At 35.2% G+C, this 23297-nt stretch overlaps 1 protein-coding gene across 1 annotated transcript; it reads left to right on the top strand.

The window, feature by feature from the left end:
• The first annotated feature begins 205 nt into the window (after positions 1-205).
• LOC109796153 (1,4-alpha-glucan-branching enzyme 1, chloroplastic/amyloplastic) lies at positions 206-23297 on the top strand. The gene is made up of 22 exons (XM_020355810.3): positions 206-680; positions 1909-2063; positions 2785-3056; positions 5455-5553; positions 6425-6467; positions 6611-6670; positions 8167-8247; positions 9452-9568; positions 10282-10365; positions 13724-13845; positions 14020-14139; positions 14310-14439; positions 14552-14662; positions 18206-18334; positions 18576-18679; positions 19213-19357; positions 19695-19842; positions 19968-20068; positions 20732-20809; positions 21377-21532; positions 22296-22370; positions 22561-23297. Exons 1-22 carry the CDS (start codon positions 560-562, stop codon positions 22717-22719), a joined length of 2610 nt encoding a protein of 869 aa, XP_020211399.1. The 5' UTR covers positions 206-559; the 3' UTR covers positions 22720-23297.

The raw sequence follows: 23297 nt of genomic DNA, 5'->3' as shown, positions 1-23297 counted from the left end.
TGCTAATTGTGTATGAAGAAGCATATACGTAGGAAGCAGTGTTTGAGAAAGGGGACGCAAGGCAAGGCATATACTGATGATAACGCAAAAGATCCTTTTTCCTATGATGGAACTTTTTTGCTTCCCTTTACTACGTTACACGAGAGAGAGAGAGAAAATATCAGAGAGGCGCGTGGATAGCCAGACATTTCATATCCTGGACTTGGAGGGCGGATTATTTGTTTGGAGGAGACAATGGACGATCAGAATTGAAGAAGTGAGCCCAGTGGGCCCCGTAACTTCCATCCCCATGCTATTTGGACAGTGAGTGTTCACACGTAGCAGCATGGCTTGCAGAGTCTCGTTGTCACCTCCACTCAGATAGCGCCACCCTTCACCCTACAATTTCATTTTCTTTTTTTATTTTAACAAATCCCTTTCCATTTTCGTTATATATAATATCACTCATTCTCTTCGTGTCACGCTTCTCTCGCCACCTCCAACTCAACTCCCTCTAGACTCTGGATCTCTGAAACAACATTCTCTTCTCCCCTCAGACTAAACCCTAAGCGTAACAAAGATGGTTTACACTATCTCGGGAATTCGCTTTCCGCCTCTTCCTTCGCTGCACAGCTCCACCTTCCGCGCCGATCTCAGAACTGCATCTCTTCCCGTTTTTCTCAGAAACAACTCCTTCTCTAGTAATAAACCTCCCTCATTTTAGACTTTCTGCTTTTACGATTCCTCTCTTGCTCACCTTATGTGAGTAGTACTTGCTGATTATGGATTTCATTCCTTGTTATTCTTGTTTATCTCATCATCATTATCATCATCGTCATTATTGTTATTATTTGCTTTTTTAATCATTAAAGCACATGCATCGGCGGAAACGTGTTCCTTTGCTTTTGCTTCCTTGTTAGAAGCGAACGGTACCTTAGTGGAGCTGGAAAGTCAGATTCTGCTGATACTGTTTACTTTGTAGGTTGGACTTCGATTACGTGTTTGATTTCAGAGGTTAACGAACTGAGATAATCGATTTTCTTAATGACTTTTTTGTGTGATCGACTCTGATTGGGCGAATTATGAGCTTTATCCTCGTTTTCATAATTCGTTAGTCACACGTAGATAAAGGGAAGGATGCGAACTTTGGTTGTTTTATTATACATTGTAAATCATTGTCGTAATTTGCCCAACGTGTGCTACCACGTGAAATTCCAACCGTGTCATTGTAATGATTGTATTGATTAGAGTTTGGAATGAACTTTTTTTTTTGTCGTCAAATTATTTATTAATGCATATAATTGCATTATGTGTGAAGCCACTGTAGGTTGGACTGATAAACCAAACGTTTGAAATACTGAATCAGCATTTTATTAACTAGAAAAATAATGCACAATATTAGCTATTGTAATAAAGTCATTCTTTTATATTTACTGTAGACAAAATATGTTTCATCGAGTTGTAGACTTGTAGTTGCTATGCCGCCGTAGGCCATCTGACTTTCATATATGTTCCTTTTAATTACATTACTACATGCAACATTTGTTGTTGAATTCCATTACTTTATTTACTCTTTTTTGTTTGTTTGGAATATGAATTGAATGATTTAATCATAACTGCATAGGCTTTGATGATGAAAGGGAAATGATCTGTAATTTGAATGGCTACGTTTGAACAAACGATCATAGCATGAGATTAGCATCATTTGACTTGTGAAACTGGATATCAATATTTCTTGATTGATATTTGATAAGTTTAAATTACTAATATAACAGCGTGATAACAATAAAAGTAGGAAAGGCAAAGAATGTGATATATCTATTTTACTTTGGATGAACATAAAGTTCAATCTAGTTTGTGTGTGGCACTAATAATTCTACATGATTGGCTTTAAAACACCTCACTGATACAATTTATGGCTTCTATAAGGGAAAATCCTTGCTGTAAAATCTTCCCATGATTCTGATTCCCTGTCTTCTGCAATTGCCGAATCTGATAAAGTACTTATTCCTCAAGATCAAGATAACTCTGCATCTTTGACAGATCAACTTGAAACTCCTGATATAACCCCAGAGGATGCACAGGTGCTTTTCTCCTACTTCATGTCAAATATTTTTACATAATTGATTTTGCATTTTTGTTATCACATGCCTTTCTCTGTGCTGGTATTGTGGTATTCTTGCGAAACATCTGGAGAATATATGAAAACTTCTGTGGCTTTTCTATTGCAAAGTCGGTGCAGTTTAGGTGAGTTTTTAGCATGTAGTTCATTAGCTGATACCCAAACGGTGTATTGTAGCTAGGAATGTAGGATCTCACAATTTATGACTTTTTGTCCCCCTTGTGATCATTAGATAAAATCTCAATTCTAACAACCTTGATTTACATTTTTACCCATACAATCACCATCAATTCAGGAGCAATAAGAACTTAGTAATGAAGTCAAAGAGTGCAAGATAGATGATGTGGTGAAATTAATATGGGTAACATTTGTTACAAATGTGTTTGATTTGTTATCTTGTTTGCAATTTTTGTTATTAGGGTTTCATGGTGATGCACTGCCAGTGTAAAGGTTTTTACACTGTCAACCAATCAAAGTCGCCCTTTCATATGACTTTTAAGATAGTTGCTGTACAAGTCAACAAACCTGCAATAAATGATGATCTGTGATTGGATGACTATGTAAAATTGTTTTACATTGTTAGGGCATAGTCTTTTTTCTCTTATTATTAATATCAAAATTGGCTTTCCTGAAAATCATAAACTTTGAATGTTCTTTGCTGAATGTATGTTTAATCTTTTCAGAACTTAGAGGATTTAACAATGGAAGATGAGGATAAATACAACATTAGCGAAGCAGCTAGCAGGTACAGACCAATTGAAGATGGGCAAGGTTCTGTTTCATCACCTGTAGATGTGAACATTCAGGCTAAGAAGACACCGGTGTCTGTTGGCAAGAAAGTAAAGATAGTTGGTGATGATGCAAAACCAAAGATCATTCCCTCACCTGGTGCCGGGCAGAAAATATATGAGATTGATCCAACTTTGCTGCCATACCGTGAGCATCTTGATTTCCGGTAAGTTAACACCAATATAGGTGTAGCAAGTACTTGACTTTCTAAATGGAAACAACAAGCACTGTTAAGATTCCAGCCAAAAAAATAATAATGAACAGTAAACACAGAGAGAGAGAGAGACCGGGGAGAAGGGGGGGGGGGGGAGGGAGAGAATTTGATGTTTTTATTCCTCAAAAAATGTGAGTACAAGAGGTGGGGTCTATTTATAGACTTTACATTGAAGTGTTACAGAATTCTCTGTATTACAACTACCTATCAAATCCTAACAGATTGTCAGCTGTCACTAGCTGTTGTTCTACAGTTCAGTTGACACTAGTTGTTCAAATATGAAAATAACTAGAATACTGTGTATATGCTGGCACATACCTCTGCAAACTTGGCAAGGATGGAATGCAACAGTGCAATCCCGTCGGAGTATGTCCCTAGAAGATGAAATCTGGTAGGAGTGTAGATTTGTTCAGAAGGTCAGCTGGCTAGTCTTGAGCAGGAATGTGACAGACAGGAAGATGCTTGGAGATAACCTTCTCTCTGACAAAAAAAGAGTAGTAGTAGCTAAATTTTGTGGTTCTGATGTGACATGGTGACTGATTGGCCTGGAAATGATAGACCAGCTGCTTGCAGTGAAGCCCTCTGGTGTTGTAAGAAAGAAAGGCTCAAGGCTGCTGCACAGTTGGAATAGTCTTGGGTGGTGTGAATTTGATTGGAAAGTCTAACTTCCAATGTTGATCTGGGGACCAACATTAAATGTTGAAGCACGAACAATAGCATTGTGAAGTAGATCATGGCCAATGTGTAGGTTGAACATATGAAGTGGGATATTATGCAGGAAAGGACGGTACTGGAAAATTTGGTACCAAAAATCTAAAGTTTTGCGGAGAGAATTAAATGACTGACCAAAGCCGGTAGGAATGAACATGGGAGCAAATCTGTGGAAACAGGTTGTAACATCATGATCATATGTTTGGCACAATTGACACATTGATCTATTTCTCCTCCACTTCCAGTTCTTCCTCTGCCTAAACAACCCACCTCTACCAAGAGACAATGATGGTTAAGGAACAAAATTATATGAATTTTTATTGGAAAAATTAGTCCATATGAAAATGGCTGCATACCAGTGTTATGATTCTTGGAGCTGGATATGATGAAGAATCATGAGATTGAGGAGTGAACTGCAGAGGAATCCGAGAAACTGATTGCTGTGTAGGTTGCTGAACAAGATTGACTTAGAATGCGTACTAGTACTAAGAAGTTACAAAAGCATCATATTCCTGAGATAACCCATCAAGGCTGAAATCAATGTGATCCTGAGGAGAAACACATTCACCAATAGACATATGAGTATCAAATAGGGATTTAATTTTTAAAAGATATTTGGAGATAGAATCCTCTCTTTGTATTGCACAACTCAGATTTGAGATGCCTAGCCTTTGAACCACGAGTGTGAAAATGGTAGTGTAATGCTTCTCACACGCTATAAATGAATGCAACCTACAATATGTGCAAGGATGGATTCAGAGAGATTAAAGGACCCAACAAAATAGCATTTGATCATGCTGTTCCCAGCGAAAGTAATTGTCAATCACTCAACTGGTTGCACAGTCACCTTCATTGTGAAAATGCAATGAAATGTGACTCGATATGAAGAAGCCCATGGTGTATGATGATTTCCTTGACTTGCTGTTTCCGCATCAATAAGTTTTTCTCATCAAGGCACAGCAAAATAGTATGATTGAACATAATTGGAGAAGATGAAGCCAGAGAGACTGGAATTATCAACTAGCAGTGGTGAATTTAAGGGATTTGTTGGAATTTCAGACATTGGTGATTGTACTGGCTCGGAATCAAGCTCTAATTACCTTATATAGATTCTAGCCAACAAATAGTGAAGAATAACAGTAGAGAGTGAGAATCTCAGCGATGTTTTGTATTATGCCTCAAAATGTGAGTACAAGAGGTGGAACCTATAAATAGACTATGTTTCAGAGTTCTTGGTATTATAACTGTCTATCAAATCCTAACAGATTGACAGCTGTCAGCCTGTCATCAGCTGTTTCTGTACAGCTGTCAGTTGACATTAGTTGTTCAGAACTGAAAAACCAAATAACTAGAACAGTATGTATACATCGGCAATCACAAAATATTGGATGCTCAATTAACTTGGTAAGGTATGGGGGAATATGATTTAATATGATATGTACCATAGTAATCTTGAATCCAGAAAACAAATTAAATGTTTATTTTGCTGCTTTATAGGTAGTTGATTAATAATTTAACGTATTGTTCCATGTGTTACTTCTGTGTTTTCCAAACTCTACCTTCTCTACTTTTGCACTTCTGGTAACTACTATACTATATTGAAAACCTGATTTTTTAAATACTATTTCTTAAATCACAGTTATGGACAATACAAAAGATTGCGTGATGAAATTAACAAGCATGAAGGTGGTCTGGATACATTTTCTCGTGGTTATGAAAAATTTGGCTTCACACGCAGGTATTATGTTACACTTACTTTTGAGTTTAATATGTCCCAGGTGCACACTGCACACACATATAACTTTGTTTGATGAATTATTGATGTTATATTTTAAAGACAATAAATAGCTAAATCAATCAAACATATTTATTAGTGATCAATAAACTATATAAAAAACATTAGATTGAATACCCTGAGAAATTAAGCCTCGTATAATTGATGCATGCTACAACTAAAATAACCCTGATTCAACTACAAGAAGAAATCTGGCAAGTGGTAACTAGAGTAAGACCTTGATGGGCAATAAGTTACAATCCAACTATGAGTTTGTTTTGATAAACTTCTCCATAAACACTTATAGGAGAAGAAAATAAAAGAATAAAATGAAATAAGTTTTTCCAAAAGCTAAAATTAGCATATGCATGGGAGGCTAGATCTGACCAGAGATAATTAGGGAAGAGGATTAGAAGCAGTGGTGGCCAGAAGAGAGGCAGCATGTGGTTCCAAGCACACAAAAAACACTGGTTGAACAGGTTCCAGTGATGTTCATTTTCACAATGAATGCTGGTGCATGTGTGCTCCAATGGCTGTAGGCTTCCAGCAAGAGGGCACATTGAGGATGGTGAATAAGGTGGTGGGATTGCTTGGTGAGAAACATACTTCAGATCTTCAAAACTGAGATTGCAGCCATGAGATGAGAGAAAAAGTGTACAAGTCAGTGAGTTACCCCTTTAATGTTATATTTTTAATACCGAGCAATGGTAGCACAGGTTACGTACAATGGTGCAACAATAAATGTACATAAAAAAGGAAATTATGCACATATCTCTACACCCTAATTTCCGTTTGATCAATACGGTCTCTAATGACTATAAGCTTTTGTTTGCAGTACAACAGGCATTACTTACAGAGAGTGGGCACCTGGAGCTAAGGTATACTTCTACTTGATTATTGGAGAAAATCTTGTTGGATGTTGTGTGTGGTGTGTCTTTAAAGTTGGAGGCAATTACTTAATCATCTTCTAGATAGTTGTTTTTTAGCAAACCCTTATGGATGTTATTGATTGCTTTTTCAGTCAGCAGCATTAATTGGAGACTTCAACAATTGGAATCCAAATGCAGATGTGATGACCAAGGTATTCCTTAATTGGCCTTTAAAGTTCACACGTGAAATTCAGTGTACTTTCATTAAAGTAGTTGAACATATTATGGTTCAACTTCCTTTTTTTTACTCTATCTTTTTGATCTAGAATCTAATCTCCTCTCCCCCTTATTCATTTCCTTTTCATTCTCTGTGACTCTGTAAAATTAAATTAGATCTGTATTTAATTATTTATAAAACTAGAACTGTTTCTTTCCAGTTGTATGGGGACCATGTTGATAGTGGAACCATTTTAATGTCTATTTTGATCCTTGGAGGACAAAATTGAGTATTTACTTCTTTTAATTTTAAAAAAAAAAAAAGAAAAGAAGAAGATGGAAACGTCCTTGAATGAAAACTAGGAATGCAGCTGAGCTGCTCAATGCCTTTCTTTATCGTAGATAACATTATTGCAATACCCTTGAAACAATGAGGGGTAGAATGAATTTATTAGGAATTATAATTCAAATGAAAAAATTTCCATTAGTTTATTATGATATTAAGATTAAGAATTATTTGCTGTATGAAGGTAGTAATAACTGGTGAAGGCAACTATTGCTTTAATAATCCTCAATATAATATTTATGCTATTAGTAATTATTTTATTCTGCTTCATGCTTTGTTTGCTGAAGGCTTGTACAATGCTTAATTGTCAAAGATATACGACCCATTCACATGCTTCTAGCCAACAGTTTTAAGGTTTTAGGAGAGTTGGGCTTTGCAATGGTATCAAAGCTTCTAAAATCTAGTGTTCATTAGTTTGATTCTTCTTTCATCATTCTTCTAATTAAATTGTAATTTCAATTCAGCTCCAGATTTGACTGGGCTTGTACTTTGTCCATGAACTGAAGGACTTTTGTGAAAGGAGGCATGTTAGAGAATAAAACCATTCATATGCCTCTTTTCAACAGATTGTGTTTTTTGGCAAGTTAAATCTTAACATTAATGAACAGAGTTGTAGTAAGTACCCAACATACAGTCACTAATTTGTCTCAAAAAAGCCTTGTTCAGAACTTATGAGTTATTTAAACAAGCTGATGTAACAGGTAATACATATTCATGATACTTGGATAATCAATATGCTAGGATCATTTCAAGGTATGGGATGTGAGTCCCACATTGGAAGTATGGGATTTGGTTTGGGGTTTATAAGGCCTTGGGCTCTTGAACTGCAATGTCTAGCTTTTGTTCTATGGTTCTTATCACAGTATATCTGGTATCTGTTACAATGCTTAGAGAATTAACAATATTTTGAAAAGAAAAGTGAGTGTGGAAGAAAAAGTGAATTTGGGCTTATTGTATATCTCATGATTAAATAAGCAACATCATGAGTTCTTGTTTTAAATGGAAATCCTTCCCTGTACTGATGTATGTGAATGTGATTGTTACAAATCTTACTCTGGTTCTGGATAGTGGATATCTTTGCTTGAACTTAATTGACAATTGTAATGATATTAGCAGTCTTTAAATATTTTAGTTTTGTCTTAACAGAATGAGTTTGGTGTGTGGGAGATTTTCTTGCCAAACAATGTGGATGGTTCACCACCAATTCCTCATGGTTCTCGAGTCAAGGTAATTTTTCTCCTTACAAAATATTATTTTGATGGACCTGAATAATCTTCATGTATGTTCATACAAATCATTGATAGTCTTTGTTTTTATCTTTTTATCAAGTAACTAACTTCTGTTCTTAATTGGCATCTGAGTATTTGTTTGAGTATTGATTCTATTTCATAAATAATGAAGATTTTTCCAAGTATATGTTCTGGTTCCTCATATTTATTGCTTGTACATTTTTCAATACTATTTTTTCTTTTTATGATGAATTACACTGTGAGAGAAGGTAAAATTCCTTGCTTGTATAAAGAAGAATGCTCTCTGTTTTATCACAAGCAAGTGGCATAGGATATTTGAAAAATTGTCTTCTATAAGATCCAAGCTAACAGATATTTTGTGCTATTTTATGCATTGCTAGTGATTGCGAAACATTAGCCACTCATACAATGGAGTGATGTATTGAGTTTGTTTCAAGAATGATAGTATGGTGTATATGCATGGATAAACTCTAAAATGTGAGAAGACAATTCAATTAAAAGAGAATATTTAAGAGTTTGATTGTCTCCTGAAACCATCTACCTTCATGTTTCTTGGTCGTTTGGTTGTTTCATTTCTTCTTTTAGAGTTTTTATTTTGATGAATAACACACTTCATTGCAGAAGATTTGTGGTATTTATCTTATTAATGTACAGAGAGATTGCAGGGGCTGTACTGATTTAGGGTTTTAAAAATATATTAAAGTATTTCTTATTCTTCAAATTCTTTTGGTACAACTATGGTATCTTTAGGAAATGTACATAAAAACTCCTCTAATCTGGAGGGGAGCCCAATTATACCAGTTCCTTAAAAAGGATGCATTAAATCTTTTGTGTAGAAATTTCTGACTTGGATTTGTGTCTTTACAGATATGACTATTATTTTTAAATATTCATGCTTCCTTGCAAATGACATCAATTACTAAAAAGATTAATGAGCTTAGCTAGTTGGTTTGTCTTTCACTATATATTTGTTTTTTTTTAAGTACTAACTGTTTCGTATACCAGGACATCATATTCTTGACTACTTTCTTTCTCTTATTATATTTATTTTTCAAAAGAATAAGAGCGATTTTTTAGCCGGGATAATCATACATGTTAAACGTTTCTAGATATCTTTAACCAGGTCTGTGGGTATTCTCTGTTAAGTGTCAACTAAATATATCTTAAACATATATTTGTAGATCCGCATGGATACTCCCTCTGGAATCAAGGACTCAATTCCTGCTTGGATCAAGTTTTCTGTACAGGCTCCTGGTGAAATTCCCTATAGCGGAATATACTATGATCCTCCAGAAGAGGTAAGATCTCTGAAGCGCAGATAGGCTTTTTTGGTGCCTGTACCAGTATCGAATATATATCCAGTACTATGTCCCGATATGTCTTAGATACATATCTCAGCAGTATCCACAGTGATTTAATTAAAAAAGAAAGAAAGGACAGATATGTTACCAATTCATTGCAATACATTATTTTTGGAATTATGACTATGCAATACGTGATTTGTAAAACATGTGCTAGACTGTTTGCTGCACAATGTATGTGCCGCACGCTAACTGTTCCATGTTCACCTTTTTTGAAAAAGTAAAAACTGACAAGTTTTTTGAATTTGTCTTTTTCAATTTTCTTTTTTAATTTCTAATATATTTGTGTGGTCTTCTCATGATGGTGGTTTCAAGTGGAACTTGTATTACTGATATGCAATGATGTTGACAGCTTTTGTATTAGGCTTTTTTTCTTAGGAAATAGCCCCGTAACAAAAAATAAAGCTAGTCAATACTGCAATATTGAACAATGTTTTGTAAATGGCAGACTGCAGAATAATATTGAAGTAGTTCTGTTAATATTTGCATATCATAGGAAAAAAAAGAAAAATGTTGAAAGCAGTAATTTCAGTTATCTGTACAAAAGTTGGGTATAATTCAAAATAACAGGCGATGGTTACTTGTATGTTTTTTTATTTTTTCTGTCATGCACTACTGTGTTAAATGGTTCTATATTTTTCTTTTTACAGGAAAAATATGTCTTCAAACATCCACAGCCAAAGAGACCAAAATCACTTAGAATATATGAGTCACACATTGGAATGAGCAGTCCGGTACACACATTTTTCTTTATGTGATATCAATAAGTGATCATTTTCCTTTCCCTTTACTATTTGTCTTATTTTAAGGTCAATGATATATTACATCATAAAGTTTAGCTATTTTTTTAATCATGAATGCCAAAATGTCAAAAGGACTAAATTCCCCCATCCCTCGCATATTATGATATCAACCACTTCAACTTATAACAACTAATAATCAAATCCAGAAGTCATGGGAAACTTAAATAGAAATAACAGTCACAGAAGAAAAAGGGAAGATAATGCAGGTTCTTTGAGGGACCTTGTTTCCTCTCGATACCATATCCATTCAAACCTTGCTTTTCTGTCTCTTTTTCCTTTCTTCCCTTTCCTTCCTAGCCTCATTACTAATTTTCCTTGTTTTTCTTCATGACCCTGCTACCATATGATTCATTGCTTCTGAGTTATGCCTCTCTTTTTACTGTGCACCCTAGTAATAGGTGAGTATCTACCGTACTATTTTCCTAAAGTCTACGAAAAGTTGATTATTCTCTTAATAGCCACCGCAGTTAACTCCTAAAAAGCAAGATAACGGTTATCTTTGCTTTGTGGGAGTTTTATTCATGACTATGCCAAAAGAAAGCAAATTGACTTGCACTACCACCCAAAACTAAATTTGGTATTTTAAGAGTTAAAAAAAGGGAAAGGAAAGTTAGGTAGCAACAGTTAGAGGAGTTAGTTAGTTAGCTAGAGGGGTTAAGTAGAGATATAAATAGGGGGAACAAGAGTGGATGGATTCATTCAAATATTTATCATTTGTTAGAAAGGAAAAACCTTTTGTGAAGGGAAAACCCTTGTAAGAGAACACTTTTCATTTATTTCCTTGTTGTTTCTGTCATTTTCTCGTATTTCTTTCCTGGGTCTGTAACAATTGGTATAACCTGCTGGATCTCTAGTCAGGGAAAAAATGGAGAATGCATCACTGTACTTGGAAGAGGAGACCAACAATTATGGATTACAACCTCATTCATGGGAATCCAACATTTCTGAGCCCAGGGAGATACTGATTCAGTTGATGAAAATGTGGGTACTCAATTGAGACAAAAAAAAAAAAGGTGGATCCAACACCTTTAGAGATTAAGAACAGTATTGAAGAGGAAGGAGAAATCATGAATTTATTGGGTCAAGGCATAACGATTAAAGAAACAAAGACTCAGTAGTTAGGAAGAAAGGTTGGTTGTTGCCTTCGTAGAGCTGTGTGAGGCTGAGACAGTAGAAGAGATTGTGGTGAAAGAAAATAACAAAAGCCCATTCAATCAAGGTTGTCAATCTCAAGAGTTTACATAATTTCGTTGAGGTCTCATGAGTTCACTTAATATAAAAAAATGTTATAATACTCATAAATAATATAGTAACTCAACATTTCAACTCCATATTAAAGTAAAATAGCAAATTACAATTTTAAAGTAGCAATGTTTAGTAACAAATCATGCAAAATTTCACACAGGACACAAATTCTTAAAATAACAAATAAAAAACTAAGAAAAGACTAATTTTTGCTTTTATAAATAGAAGGGGTGAGATTGCTTGAGATTGCTCAAAAACAAGTTTGCTTCTGAGTTGTATAGGTGGGGCTAACCAGTCTCGTAAACTTGGTAGTTATTATGAGTTATCGTTCGAGATTAACGACCATGCGGTCAATAGACATGGAATTCACCAAAGATTCCAATGAAAATCAAGGAACAAGAAGGTAATTTTGAGTGTCTTGGAAGAATACCATTCTTGGTCAAGAAATGTTGTTAGGTTGAGAAAGACAATATTTACATCACAAAATCTATAGCCAATGTTTCAGGTCAGACACTCAGGTCATGTGGTGGAAGGTTTTGGATAGTAAAACAGTCTACAACCACAATTAGGACTTTTTCAATGCAATTTAAGCAAACAGATTCTTTCTCAGTGTTTCTTGGTTAGGTTAAATTTTCTAGGATCCTGCCTATGCTAATATCAGCCACTCCTCCATCACTTCCAAACTCACTAAATTTGACCATTGTTTTACAAGATGTGAAGTGAGCAGATTGAGGCATGGGATGATACGGAAGATGCAGCAATGTTTCTCATGGCAGCAGCCATGGAGATTGGGATTACACAGAAACTGGTTTCACCCCCACCATCACCGGACATAAGCTCGCATGTGGCAGCCAGTGGGTTGTTACCAGCAGAGCCACCATGGGTTTTGCACAAGAGATATACAAATTTCTGGGTCAGAGAGATTGGTTAAGAAGAAACAGAAAGGAGGGGCAGAATGGCATTCTGCAAAATGGATCAGGCTCAACCTTGTCTTGGTATTTGGGTTCATGAGGAAGGTGGGATGTTACAATGTACCAACTAGGGTCAGCTTTTGAACTAATGGGGAAAGCCCAAATGGGCAAAACAAATCACCATTGGAAAATAGGATAGGATCTTTATTTGGACCTCAAGCAGATGGAGACACTTGCCGTCCAGCATCCCATCTCAGAACAGGCCCGCATTTATGGTGTTTTTCACCTCTCCAAGCTGAATAGGATAGTAGGAAAAACTAGGATTGAATTTCAGGACTTCAACCTTAAGGATGTTATTCGATTTCAAGGGGGTGGTGTTGTTGGGAGTTAGGAGAGAAGGGAAAATTAGTTAGCAACCATTTGAGAAGACAAATAGTTTGTTTGTGGGATTAATTAGATTTAATCATTTAAATAGGGGGAAGAAGGGTGGCAGAATTTATTCAGAGATTTAGAAGATTTGTAAGAAAAAGGGGAAAAGGGAAGGTCTCTGGAGGATAATTCTTTCTCCTACTATTAGTCACTAAATTAAATTGTTCAGTTTCTTTGTTTATTTCTGCCAATTTCTCGTATTTCTTTCCAGCGTCCATAGTAGATATACATGGGCAACTATAACTAGGCTGACCCAATGACATTCACAGAACCCCTTTTTGATATGGTGATTCTCAAAACAAAATATAACCTATCTATCTAGAAATGGCAAACTGCAAAGGGTTACTTGTTCCCAAATTCTTTAAATATTTATCATAACTTGAAATTATCTTACAATTTGCAGAAGCAACACTAGTAACAGCCGACTCCATGTCCAATAAATGCTAAGCAAAATGTACTAGTTGTTATGTGCAACATGACTTTAAATTTTGTAAAATGAAAAGTTTATTCTATATTGAATTACTTATCTGCAATGAAGACATTGGTCTTGTTTGTACAGTATTTCAATTGGATTTAAATAATTAAATATTTTCTTAGTATTAGCATTAGCGATTAAATCTATGAAGTTCAAAAAGTGGTTATTTAGATTTTCAGCTCTTTTTCTAATATTAACAATGGTGTGATTTGTGAACCATGTGGTGCAGGAACCAAAAATCAACACATATGTCAATTTTAGAGATGAAGTACTACCTCGCATTAAAAGGCTTGGCTATAATGCTGTCCAGATTATGGCTATCCAAGAACATTCTTATTATGCCAGCTTTGGGTAACTCTTCCATTGTCATTATCTTTCTCCTCCACCCAAATTACTAATGGTTCCAATGTGATTTAAACAATGACAGACAGTGTTGTATGATATATTTCTTGTTTCTCAGTGCATTAGTGCTTACCTCTTAAGTTTCATGGCCTGGTTGTGAAAATATTGTTCTGCATGACACAGGTATCATGTTACAAATTTCTTTGCACCTAGCAGCCGATTTGGAACTCCAGAGGATCTTAAGTCTCTGATAGACAGAGCCCATGAACTCGGTCTGCTTGTTCTGATGGATATTGTACACAGGTAATGATTATACTGTGTACATTATGATTCCTTTTATTATTTTGGCAATATCTCTATTCCTTTCATCCTTCTCCGCAATTATCATTACATGAAAGATATTATATGTTAGGTTTTACCCATGGTATTTTGAGTTTCTGCTTAGACTGATTATCAATATTTCATGAATGTAGTCATGCATCAAATAATACATTGGATGGGCTGAACATGTTTGATGGAACTGATGGTCATTACTTCTATTCTGGGTCACGAGGTCACCATTGGATGTGGGATTCTCGCCTTTTTAACTATGGAAGCTGGGAAGTAAGTCCAGGCTCCACATAATTCTTTGGCATAGTTCCGACAGTATGTTCCATCATGATTCCACTGTACCTTCTGGCCAATAGTAAGTGACTTATTTTGATTTATAATTTAGGTGCTAAGGTATCTACTTTCAAATGCAAGATGGTGGCTGGATGAATACAAGTTTGATGGGTTTCGATTTGATGGTGTTACATCAATGATGTACACTCATCATGGATTGCAGGTACATTCTAAATGGATTATGTTTGGACTTTAAGTTTGTTGGTATTTTAAGATAACTAAGCTACCTTTGTTCTTAGTTTAGTGATCAAGGATTATTAGATTGCCAATTGAAGTAGAACGAGTGAAATTTTAAATACCATTATGTATTTTATCAGAACATTGCAGAGTGCAGAGAATTCGATGGTTTTATTGTTTTCAAAAGCCTGTGTTATAGCAGATATCTTATACCCCTCATATTTCTTTCCTCTCTATAAAGTTTCTTCCTTGGCCCAAAAATAGTTCTGCACAAGAACTTTTTACTGGATTTTAGAAGCTGTATTTTACTCACTTGTTGAACATCTTACAGTCCTTTTTGATTTAATCCAGGTTTCTTTCTAAAATTCTAATCATGGTAACTTTTCCTGTTATGTATGTTGAAATTTTGATTAGGGGATTTTACACTATCTTAAGCTAATTACTGAGATAATTTTTTTATTCCTTCTTTTGTTACTCATAGGTTAGCAGTTCAACTTATGATATCTTGCCATATACTGCCCTCAAATAATACATTTTTCTCTAGTTCTTGGTGTTTAGTAATTATTTAGTGGAAATAGCCTTATTTATAGGATTTTGGTTCATTTAATTAGAGTCAAATGCTAGAGCTTTAGATCAACACTCTCAGCTAGTTAGTCGGACAACTTTTATGAGATAGGTTGGTTCACCTAGCTTCTTATGTGTATCTTCTCATGGTTTCCTGAGGCAGGTTTCTTGAATGCATAGTCAGTGGAATTAGCTAGCAATTTTTATGCTTGTGTTCCATTGTGTTTGTTACAAATATTGTGGATATATTACAGATATTGTGAATACAGATATTATGGTTATTATTCTCACTATCAATTAGGGATATGATTAGATTAATTTCCATAATATTAGAGATTAGTATCTTTATCATTTATTGTATTCTCTCTATAAATAAAATTGGTGTGTGTAGTGTGTACAACAATACACACAATTCCTGAATTACAACATGGTATCTAGAGCTTAGGTTTTTCTTTTATCATTTGTTGTTTTTTCTTTGTATTCTCATTCTGTGTCTATGATTCATGTTCTCAATTTTTAACTTCTTTTCTCAGATGCTGGCTAAGGTGGGAGAGGATATCTTATCTCCCACTTTGGAAAATTACTTTTCACCTTTAGATATATACATTTTTAAATAAATGGTTCAGATTTTCTCTCCTTTTTTCTTTTCTTTTTTTAACAATCTTTCCTGATTTGTCCCCCAACCATCTCTACCACGAATCTGTATCGAATCTGTAACATCCACCGTTATTGGGCAGCACTTTGACTGCAACCTCTTTCCCTTCCAAGCCCTTTTTCAGTTTTCTCTCCCAAGCGGGAGAAGCCTGAAGAAAAACCAAACCAATCTATCATATAACAATTTCTCCATGACATAAATTAAGTTTTCCATCTCAATCCAAACCAGATACGTACAACCAAGTCAACACATTATCCTTGCATGTTCTCAAATCCAAAAAGAAATTGAAAAAAAAAATAGAGAAAAGAAACATTGTCTGCGTGGGTGACAGCCACCTGCCTGCTTTGGTCCCACCCAACACTATCAGTTGCCTCACACTGCTTCGGATCCTCTGCCTCTACTCCAATGGTCGCACTGACAAGAACTTCATAACCTGGTTCTCAAGCATAACCTAACCCAGATCATATCTGAGACCCACCCGATATTGGAAAGGAATTTGAGGAAAGAATGAGTGATTATGAAATGGAGGGAAAGTAATTTTACCAGTAATGGAAGAGAAGAGACAAAACACCGACAATGAAGGTGGAGCAGGTGGAGCTGATGAGGCAAAGGAGCAGTGGAGAAAAAGTGAAAAGAACAGGAGAAAAAGATAAGGAAAAAAGGGTGAATCAGTAAACAAGAGAGAAAAAGAAAATATAAAAAAATAAGAGAAAAAATCTGATCCATTAATTTGAATCCATGGTGTGAGACTTGAGTGGCTCTCCCACCCTAGCTAGCGTCCTTTTCTCAATGAAATTTGATTAAGAATAAAATGAAAAAATCAACTGTAGTTAAAAGAACAATCAACTAAAGAAATCCATCCAGAATTGTGTTGGTTCTACCACACATGCATTAAATCCCAGCTAAATTATCCTTTTAGTCCCCTTATAATATTTAATCTTCAATTTTTGTCTCCCAATTTTTAGTTCCATGATTTTAGTCCAATTTTATAAACTGTTAAAATGTTTATCTATTGACAGTTAAAATTATAACATTGACCATGACATGACATTACAATTAATATTTAATAACATTTAGGCTAAATTGTACTTATGATTCTCATTTTCACTCCATTTTCATCTCATTTTTATCGCTTTTGTGGGATGAAAATGAAGACTAAAAGTGCAATTTAGTTTAAATATTAATTGTCATGTCTTCGTAATACTAGATCATGATAAATATTACAATTTTAATGGTCAATAGATGAACATTTACGAGTTGGATCAAAATTGCGAATTTTATAAAATTGAGAACTAAAATTGTGGATTAAAATTCTGAGGACTGAAATTGCATATCAGATATTATAGGGGACCAAATGTGTAAAGCAAGTGCAACTAGTCTTTCAATTCCAAAGGCCAAGTTCTAGTGGCAGCAACCCTGTTTTGGATTGCCCCCACCCCCTCTGGACATTTGAATCATCCCAACTATGCTAAAAATGCAATTAAGCCTAGTTATAAAACAAGTGCAAGACCTACAATTGACCATAAAAAAAAATAAGTAAACATACTAAATATAAGGGCTACTGAAGTCTAAAACTTGTAGTTATCATGGTGTTAAAATTTCTTGTTGCATGTTATATGGATGAAAGTAGCAGGAAAAAACGTATTGATATAAAAGTTCTCTTATAATACACAACATTATCCCCATTAAAATTCCAGGGTTATTTCTTTTGTGTGGAAAACTCATTCCTTGTATCCTTGGTGGCCTTGCCAAGGCTGGTTTTAGGCTGTGTGCAATGGCAAAAGCTATGCAACTTATACAATTTGATGGATCCAGAGGAACCAATGCATCATGAGCATGAACATAACCTACTTAACTGAAAATGGTTTGATACTTCGATTGTACAGTTAGATAACTACGAAGTTTTTCACCTGTCATGTGATCCCCTACCCCCACTCTTCAACTTAAGGTTGAACATTGAACTTGGAAATCAGAAGCCCCCTTTAGTCTTTTTGCATTTTCAACAAATTTGATTTTTATCACATAAGTGGTTTTTGCATTTTTTTTATGATAATATAATCTAAAATCAGTTTACAATAGAAGAAATTATCTACGACCAGTTGGTAACAACAGTACTAATATCTGGTTCAGTCAATGAATATGAAAGGGGAAAAAAGAATTAAACAAAGAAGAGAAAAAAAAGTAAAAGAATCAGTTTTAAACAGCTGATGAAATATGTAGTGGTTAGCCTTTGAAACAAAGGATTCTATTTCACTTGGATATTCTTTCTCAATCATTTTTTTTTCTTTTGCATTATGAATCCTGCTGCAGGTAGCATTTACAGGAAATTACAGCGAGTATTTTGGTCTTGCAACTGATGTTGATGCTGTGGTTTACCTGATGCTGGCTAATGATGTTATTCATGGGCTCTTCCCCGAGGCTGTTACAATTGGTGAAGATGTATGTTGTCCTCTTGAAAGTTTGAAAGTTTTAAATTATGTTACTTTTGTTACACCTCATTCAAACTGTTTTAGGAGTTGAGTAGTTGTCATCTCTCAAATTTGATTTGACTATCCATGGTCAAGTGTATAGATGGTCCAGTAACAGTTGTAAAGAACAAAAAGAAAATATGCTGCTTGCACCCTCTATCTGATTCACCGGAAACTGGCAGTTGACAATTCAATTTTCTTTTCATTTCCAGGTCAGTGGCATGCCAACTTTCTGCCTTCCTACACAAGATGGTGGGGTTGGCTTTGATTATCGCCTGCACATGGCCATTGCAGACAAGTGGATTGAGATTCTCAAGTAACCTTTTGCTTTTATTCTGGAGCTCATGTACAGCATATTATCTTATGTTTCTGTTGGAAAGCCATCTTAATTGCTGTTACTCCTACCCTGCCTTTGTTGCGGCCTATTTGGGGGCTGCCTAAGTAAATTCCAACTTCAAGGGTAGTGGTTTAGTCCCACATTGACTGCAGATGTCTTAAATAGAGTTTACAAAGTTTGGACAATCCTCACCTTACAAGCTAGTTTCGTGATGTTGAGTTAGGGACTAATTTCTAAGAGTTTCCTTTTAAATATTCCTTATATATATAAGCATATGCATAAATTATACTTTATTACTATGGCATGATGCCCAATTTTTGTGTCTTAACCTTGCAAGTGTCAATCAAAATTGTGTGACCCTTTTGTTGCAAGTTGTTATTCAAATCCTAAACCCTTTTAAACTCCATTCTATCATTTCACCTCCGCAGGCCACTGTCACTCATTCTTACTTTTTGCTAGTAGTGTGAAAAGAGAAATTTGTGTTATTTGAGCGATGTCCTTTTTTGGTGTAGGAAGCAAGATGAAGAATGGAAAATGGGTGATATTATTCACACACTTACAAACAGAAGGTGGCTGGAAAAATGTGTAGCTTACGCCGAAAGTCATGATCAGGCCTTGGTTGGTGACAAGACAATTGCATTTTGGTTGATGGACAAGGTGTTTATCACTTCAATATATTGTATTTCTCATTTATTTGAAACTGCATGCTGCAATGAAGTTCTTATTTAACAACACAAACAAAAACTTACTTGACTATTATAAATATTTTGGAAACTTCTCATGCATTTGCAATCAGCTTCTGATGTTGAGTATCAGCTTAGAAAGAATGCCTGATATAGCATCCCTCAATTCTCTGGCTGTTTCTTGAATTCTTTTAGTTCTTACTATGCTTCGGTTAAATCATTTAAGGACACTTATTTTTGCTTTATAAGTACATTGCTGCAGTTTGCCATTGGACATTTATATTTTACTAATGTTCTGTTGACTGCTTCAGGATATGTATGATTTTATGGCTTTAGATAGACCATCTACACCTCTTATAGATCGTGGTATAGCATTACACAAAATGATTAGGCTTATTACCATGAGCCTTGGTGGTGAAGGGTATTTGAATTTTATGGGGAACGAATTCGGCCATCCTGGTAAGCATATTTGACTTGTGTCATGTCATTATTTATTTAGAGATTTAATAATGATATAACCAGTTGTTGGATGTGATATTATCAAGTGAAGTTTATCATTGCTCATTCATTGTTTCTCTATTCAGAGTGGATTGATTTTCCAAGGGGTGATCAACATCTTCCTAATGGCAGAGTAATTCCTGGGAATAACTACAGTTTTGATAAATGCAGGCGTAGATTTGACTTGGTAAGCTTGTGGTTCCTTCATTCAGGACCTGTGCAATTACTAATTTATATTCCCACTTTTTTGTGTTTATGTTTTGAAATTTCAGTTAGGTGAGCAGTAGCACTACTTTGTGGCAAAATATGTTTATTGGATTACTGATGAATTGTAAAGTGTAAACCATACTAATCATTTGTATACATGTTTCTATGTTCCTGAAAATTACTGTCCTATTTTAGCATCAGAGTTACTAAAGTAAGATGATATATTTGAACCGTTGAAATGCATGGAATAAAGAAGAAACTAGCAGCATGACTTGTTTGTGATGTGTTTCTCATGACATTGTATGTCATGAAAGTTAAATGATATTGCTACAAACACATGGAATGAGAAGATGAAACTAGAGCCCTGCTTCAGGTAGAGCAAGATGTTTATATATAGAACTGGAAAAATCCAATAAAGATAATGATGGGTTGTGGCCTGATAGAATCTCAGTTTAGTGGGCAAAACAGTTAAAATATATGCTTTATTTTGTTTATATCTACATTACTTTGACATTAAACATAAATTAAATGTACTTATCCACTATCCAAATTGCCAAGGCTTCTTGGAGTAAAGAAAAAGAATAATTTGCAAAAGCCAATAGTTCAACAATTACAAAAACTATATTCTGTGTTGCATAATCAGGGGGATGCAGACTATCTAAGATACCGAGGGATGCAAGAATTTGATCAAGCCATGCAGCATCTAGAAGAAAAGTTTGGTGTAAGTCTTCATTTTTCTGCCTGCCTCAACTATTTTCCTTTGACAATGAATTGTCCTGATGAAATCTCTATTGGAAGGTTATCTAGCTTAGATTTTATGGCTCTTGCTCATCATTGGAGATAACTTGTGTAAAGTTTTAACTTTTGAGTACCATGATCATCATCATCATAATCTATACTATTAATAAAGGGGATTGTCCCATTTGATGTTCATATTTTTGGACAATTTTACCTTTTTACAAATTACAAATTTTTTATTCTATTTTAATTGCACGTGTTTTTAATAACCACTCACTTATATAATTTGTATTATTTATTTTTTTATAAAAATAATTCATGGAGGCACGAAGTATCTTTTGTATGCTAGTAGTAATGATAATAATAATAGACACTTGTGAAAGCAAATTTTTTATTTTCTTTCCCTTCCAAGACAGTTTCTATATGCATGATTGTGCAACCTAACTTTAATATTTCTTTTAGAGTACCAATAGTATTTAACATAGGTTTGTTATCCCCCGTTAGTATAAGCAGTTAAAGAAAAATAATTGTAGGTGCCTTTTTGCTGCAGTTCATGACTGCTGAGCACCAATACATTTCAAGGAAAAATGAAGGTGACAAAATGATAGTCTTCGAAAGGGGAAACCTCATCTTTGTCTTCAATTTTCATTGGAACAACAGCTATTCGGATTACAGAATTGGCTGCTTAACCCCTGGGAAATATAAGGTATATCTTAGTATCATTCTCTGGCAACACTGTAATGGTAATATTAGAAGTTATTATTTTTTGGTGATTAATATTAGAAGTTCTTTATAACAATGCAAAGCTACCATCTGTTATTCATCTCAAGAAACATCATTTTCGTCATTTGTCTGGTTAGTCTCCTCACTTGGATCCCAATTCAGGAAAGCACAATATGTGTGTGGATTAAGTTCTAAATCATAAAACCCTCTAGTGTACTAAGTTAATCCTCTCAATGTAAACGCATGTTATATTATTATTGAAATCATTGGCTCTATCATCAAATTCACTTTAACTATGGTGTCCAGCATTCAAGCCTATCAATATTGGTAACTACTTATTCTACTTGGATTAGTTTGGGCAAAAGTGTTTTCCCCCGTCTGCTAAATTCAAATCATCAATGAAGTAATCAGCCCAAGTGACAGCTAATTGAAGCTCATCTTAACGGAACTTTAATCAAGAACAATGAGCAAAAGGTCCCCAAAATTAAAGTAGTCTAGTCTTGCACTATTTTCCCCAGTTCCATCTATGGATGATCTGGTCCCACCGCCCCATCATCTATATCCACATATGTTTAATTAATCAAGAACAATTAGAACACATCTACTTTTGATACAAGAGTACTACCTGACACTGGTTGCTAATGCTTGCAACAATATGACCAATACTGATTATTTTCTCTTTTTCTTTTTCAAAATTTGAGAATATGTTTATCTGGTGTAATTGGTTGTGCTTTTCCTTTTTCCAGATTGTCTTGGATTCGGATGATGCCTTGTTTGGTGGCTTCAGCAGGCTCAACCACGCTGCTGAGTACTTCACCTCTGTATGGGGCTTCTCTAAACTTGTGTCCGAGTGTGCACATGCTCTGGCATGGACACACTAGCATGTTGTGTTGTGTGTCCTGTTTGTATTTTCCTATGCGTGTGCTTCCATTCTTGCATACCTAATTTTACTGTTTTGACTACCCTGATGAAATAAACAAACTCCTTGAATTCTCTTCGGTGATTTTACAGGAAGGGTGGCATGATGACCGACCTCGATCCTTTCTTATCTATGCGCCTTCTAGAACAGCAGTGGTTTATGCCCTTGCAGCTGACGATGAACCAGCCCTTGCAGATGAAGTTGAAGTGGAAGTTGAAGTTGAAGTTGAACCAGAGCCAGTTGATCCTTGATGACAAGTTTCTGGGATGAATGTTACAGGTGCACAATGGCATGGATGCGGTAACTCCCTAGTCAAACTTGCCAACCTACGTCTGGTAGTTTAACCGACACTGAAACAACAAAGAAGCAGAATTGAAGTGGAAGAATAAGTGGGGCACTAGTTAATCTTTAGTGAGGCAGGAATCTAGCGTCGGAATCTTGTACATGTTACTCGGTAGGTAATAAGTTGTGATAGCACACCAAGCTTTCTGTTTTTACTTTTTAGGATTTAACGTCTTGAGATGTGTAAGTTGCATCGCGATTGAGAAATGTGAATCAACAAAGCTTATGGTCCGCGAACCTGAGACTCAATGTACCTGTGCACATATCAATCTTCATAAGTGCATACTCTGTTAAGACTTGGAAGCTTCCAGGGGGCTTTTACCATGGGAAATTTTGCAGGAGGCTTTATAGATATCTCCTTTATATTTAGAAGTTTAGTTGTAGCAGTACAAAGTATTACTATATACAATGTAATAAAGGCGTTATACACGGTCATAAAAAAGAGTAAAATAATTGCGTTACCGTATAAATGGTCGCTCCTTCTTCA

Source organism: Cajanus cajan, chromosome 6 (assembly GCF_000230855.2).
Source record: "Cajanus cajan strain Asha chromosome 6, NIPB_CcT2T_4, whole genome shotgun sequence".
Lineage (NCBI taxonomy): Eukaryota > Viridiplantae > Streptophyta > Magnoliopsida > Fabales > Fabaceae > Cajanus > Cajanus cajan.
This window is presented reverse-complemented; position numbering and strand designations above follow the sequence as displayed.

Excerpts from the sequence above, each read along its gene's own strand:
- LOC109796153 (XM_020355810.3), top strand. The coding sequence starts at position 560 with ATGGTTTACACTATCTCGGGAATTCGCTTTCCGCCTCTTCCTTCGCTG. Across the intron at positions 14,440-14,551 it reads TTAACTATGGAAGCTGGGAA|GTGCTAAGGTATCTACTTTC; the intron begins GTAAGTCCAGGC and ends TTTATAATTTAG. Across the intron at positions 18,335-18,575 it reads CTGTTACAATTGGTGAAGAT|GTCAGTGGCATGCCAACTTT; the intron begins GTATGTTGTCCT and ends TTTCATTTCCAG.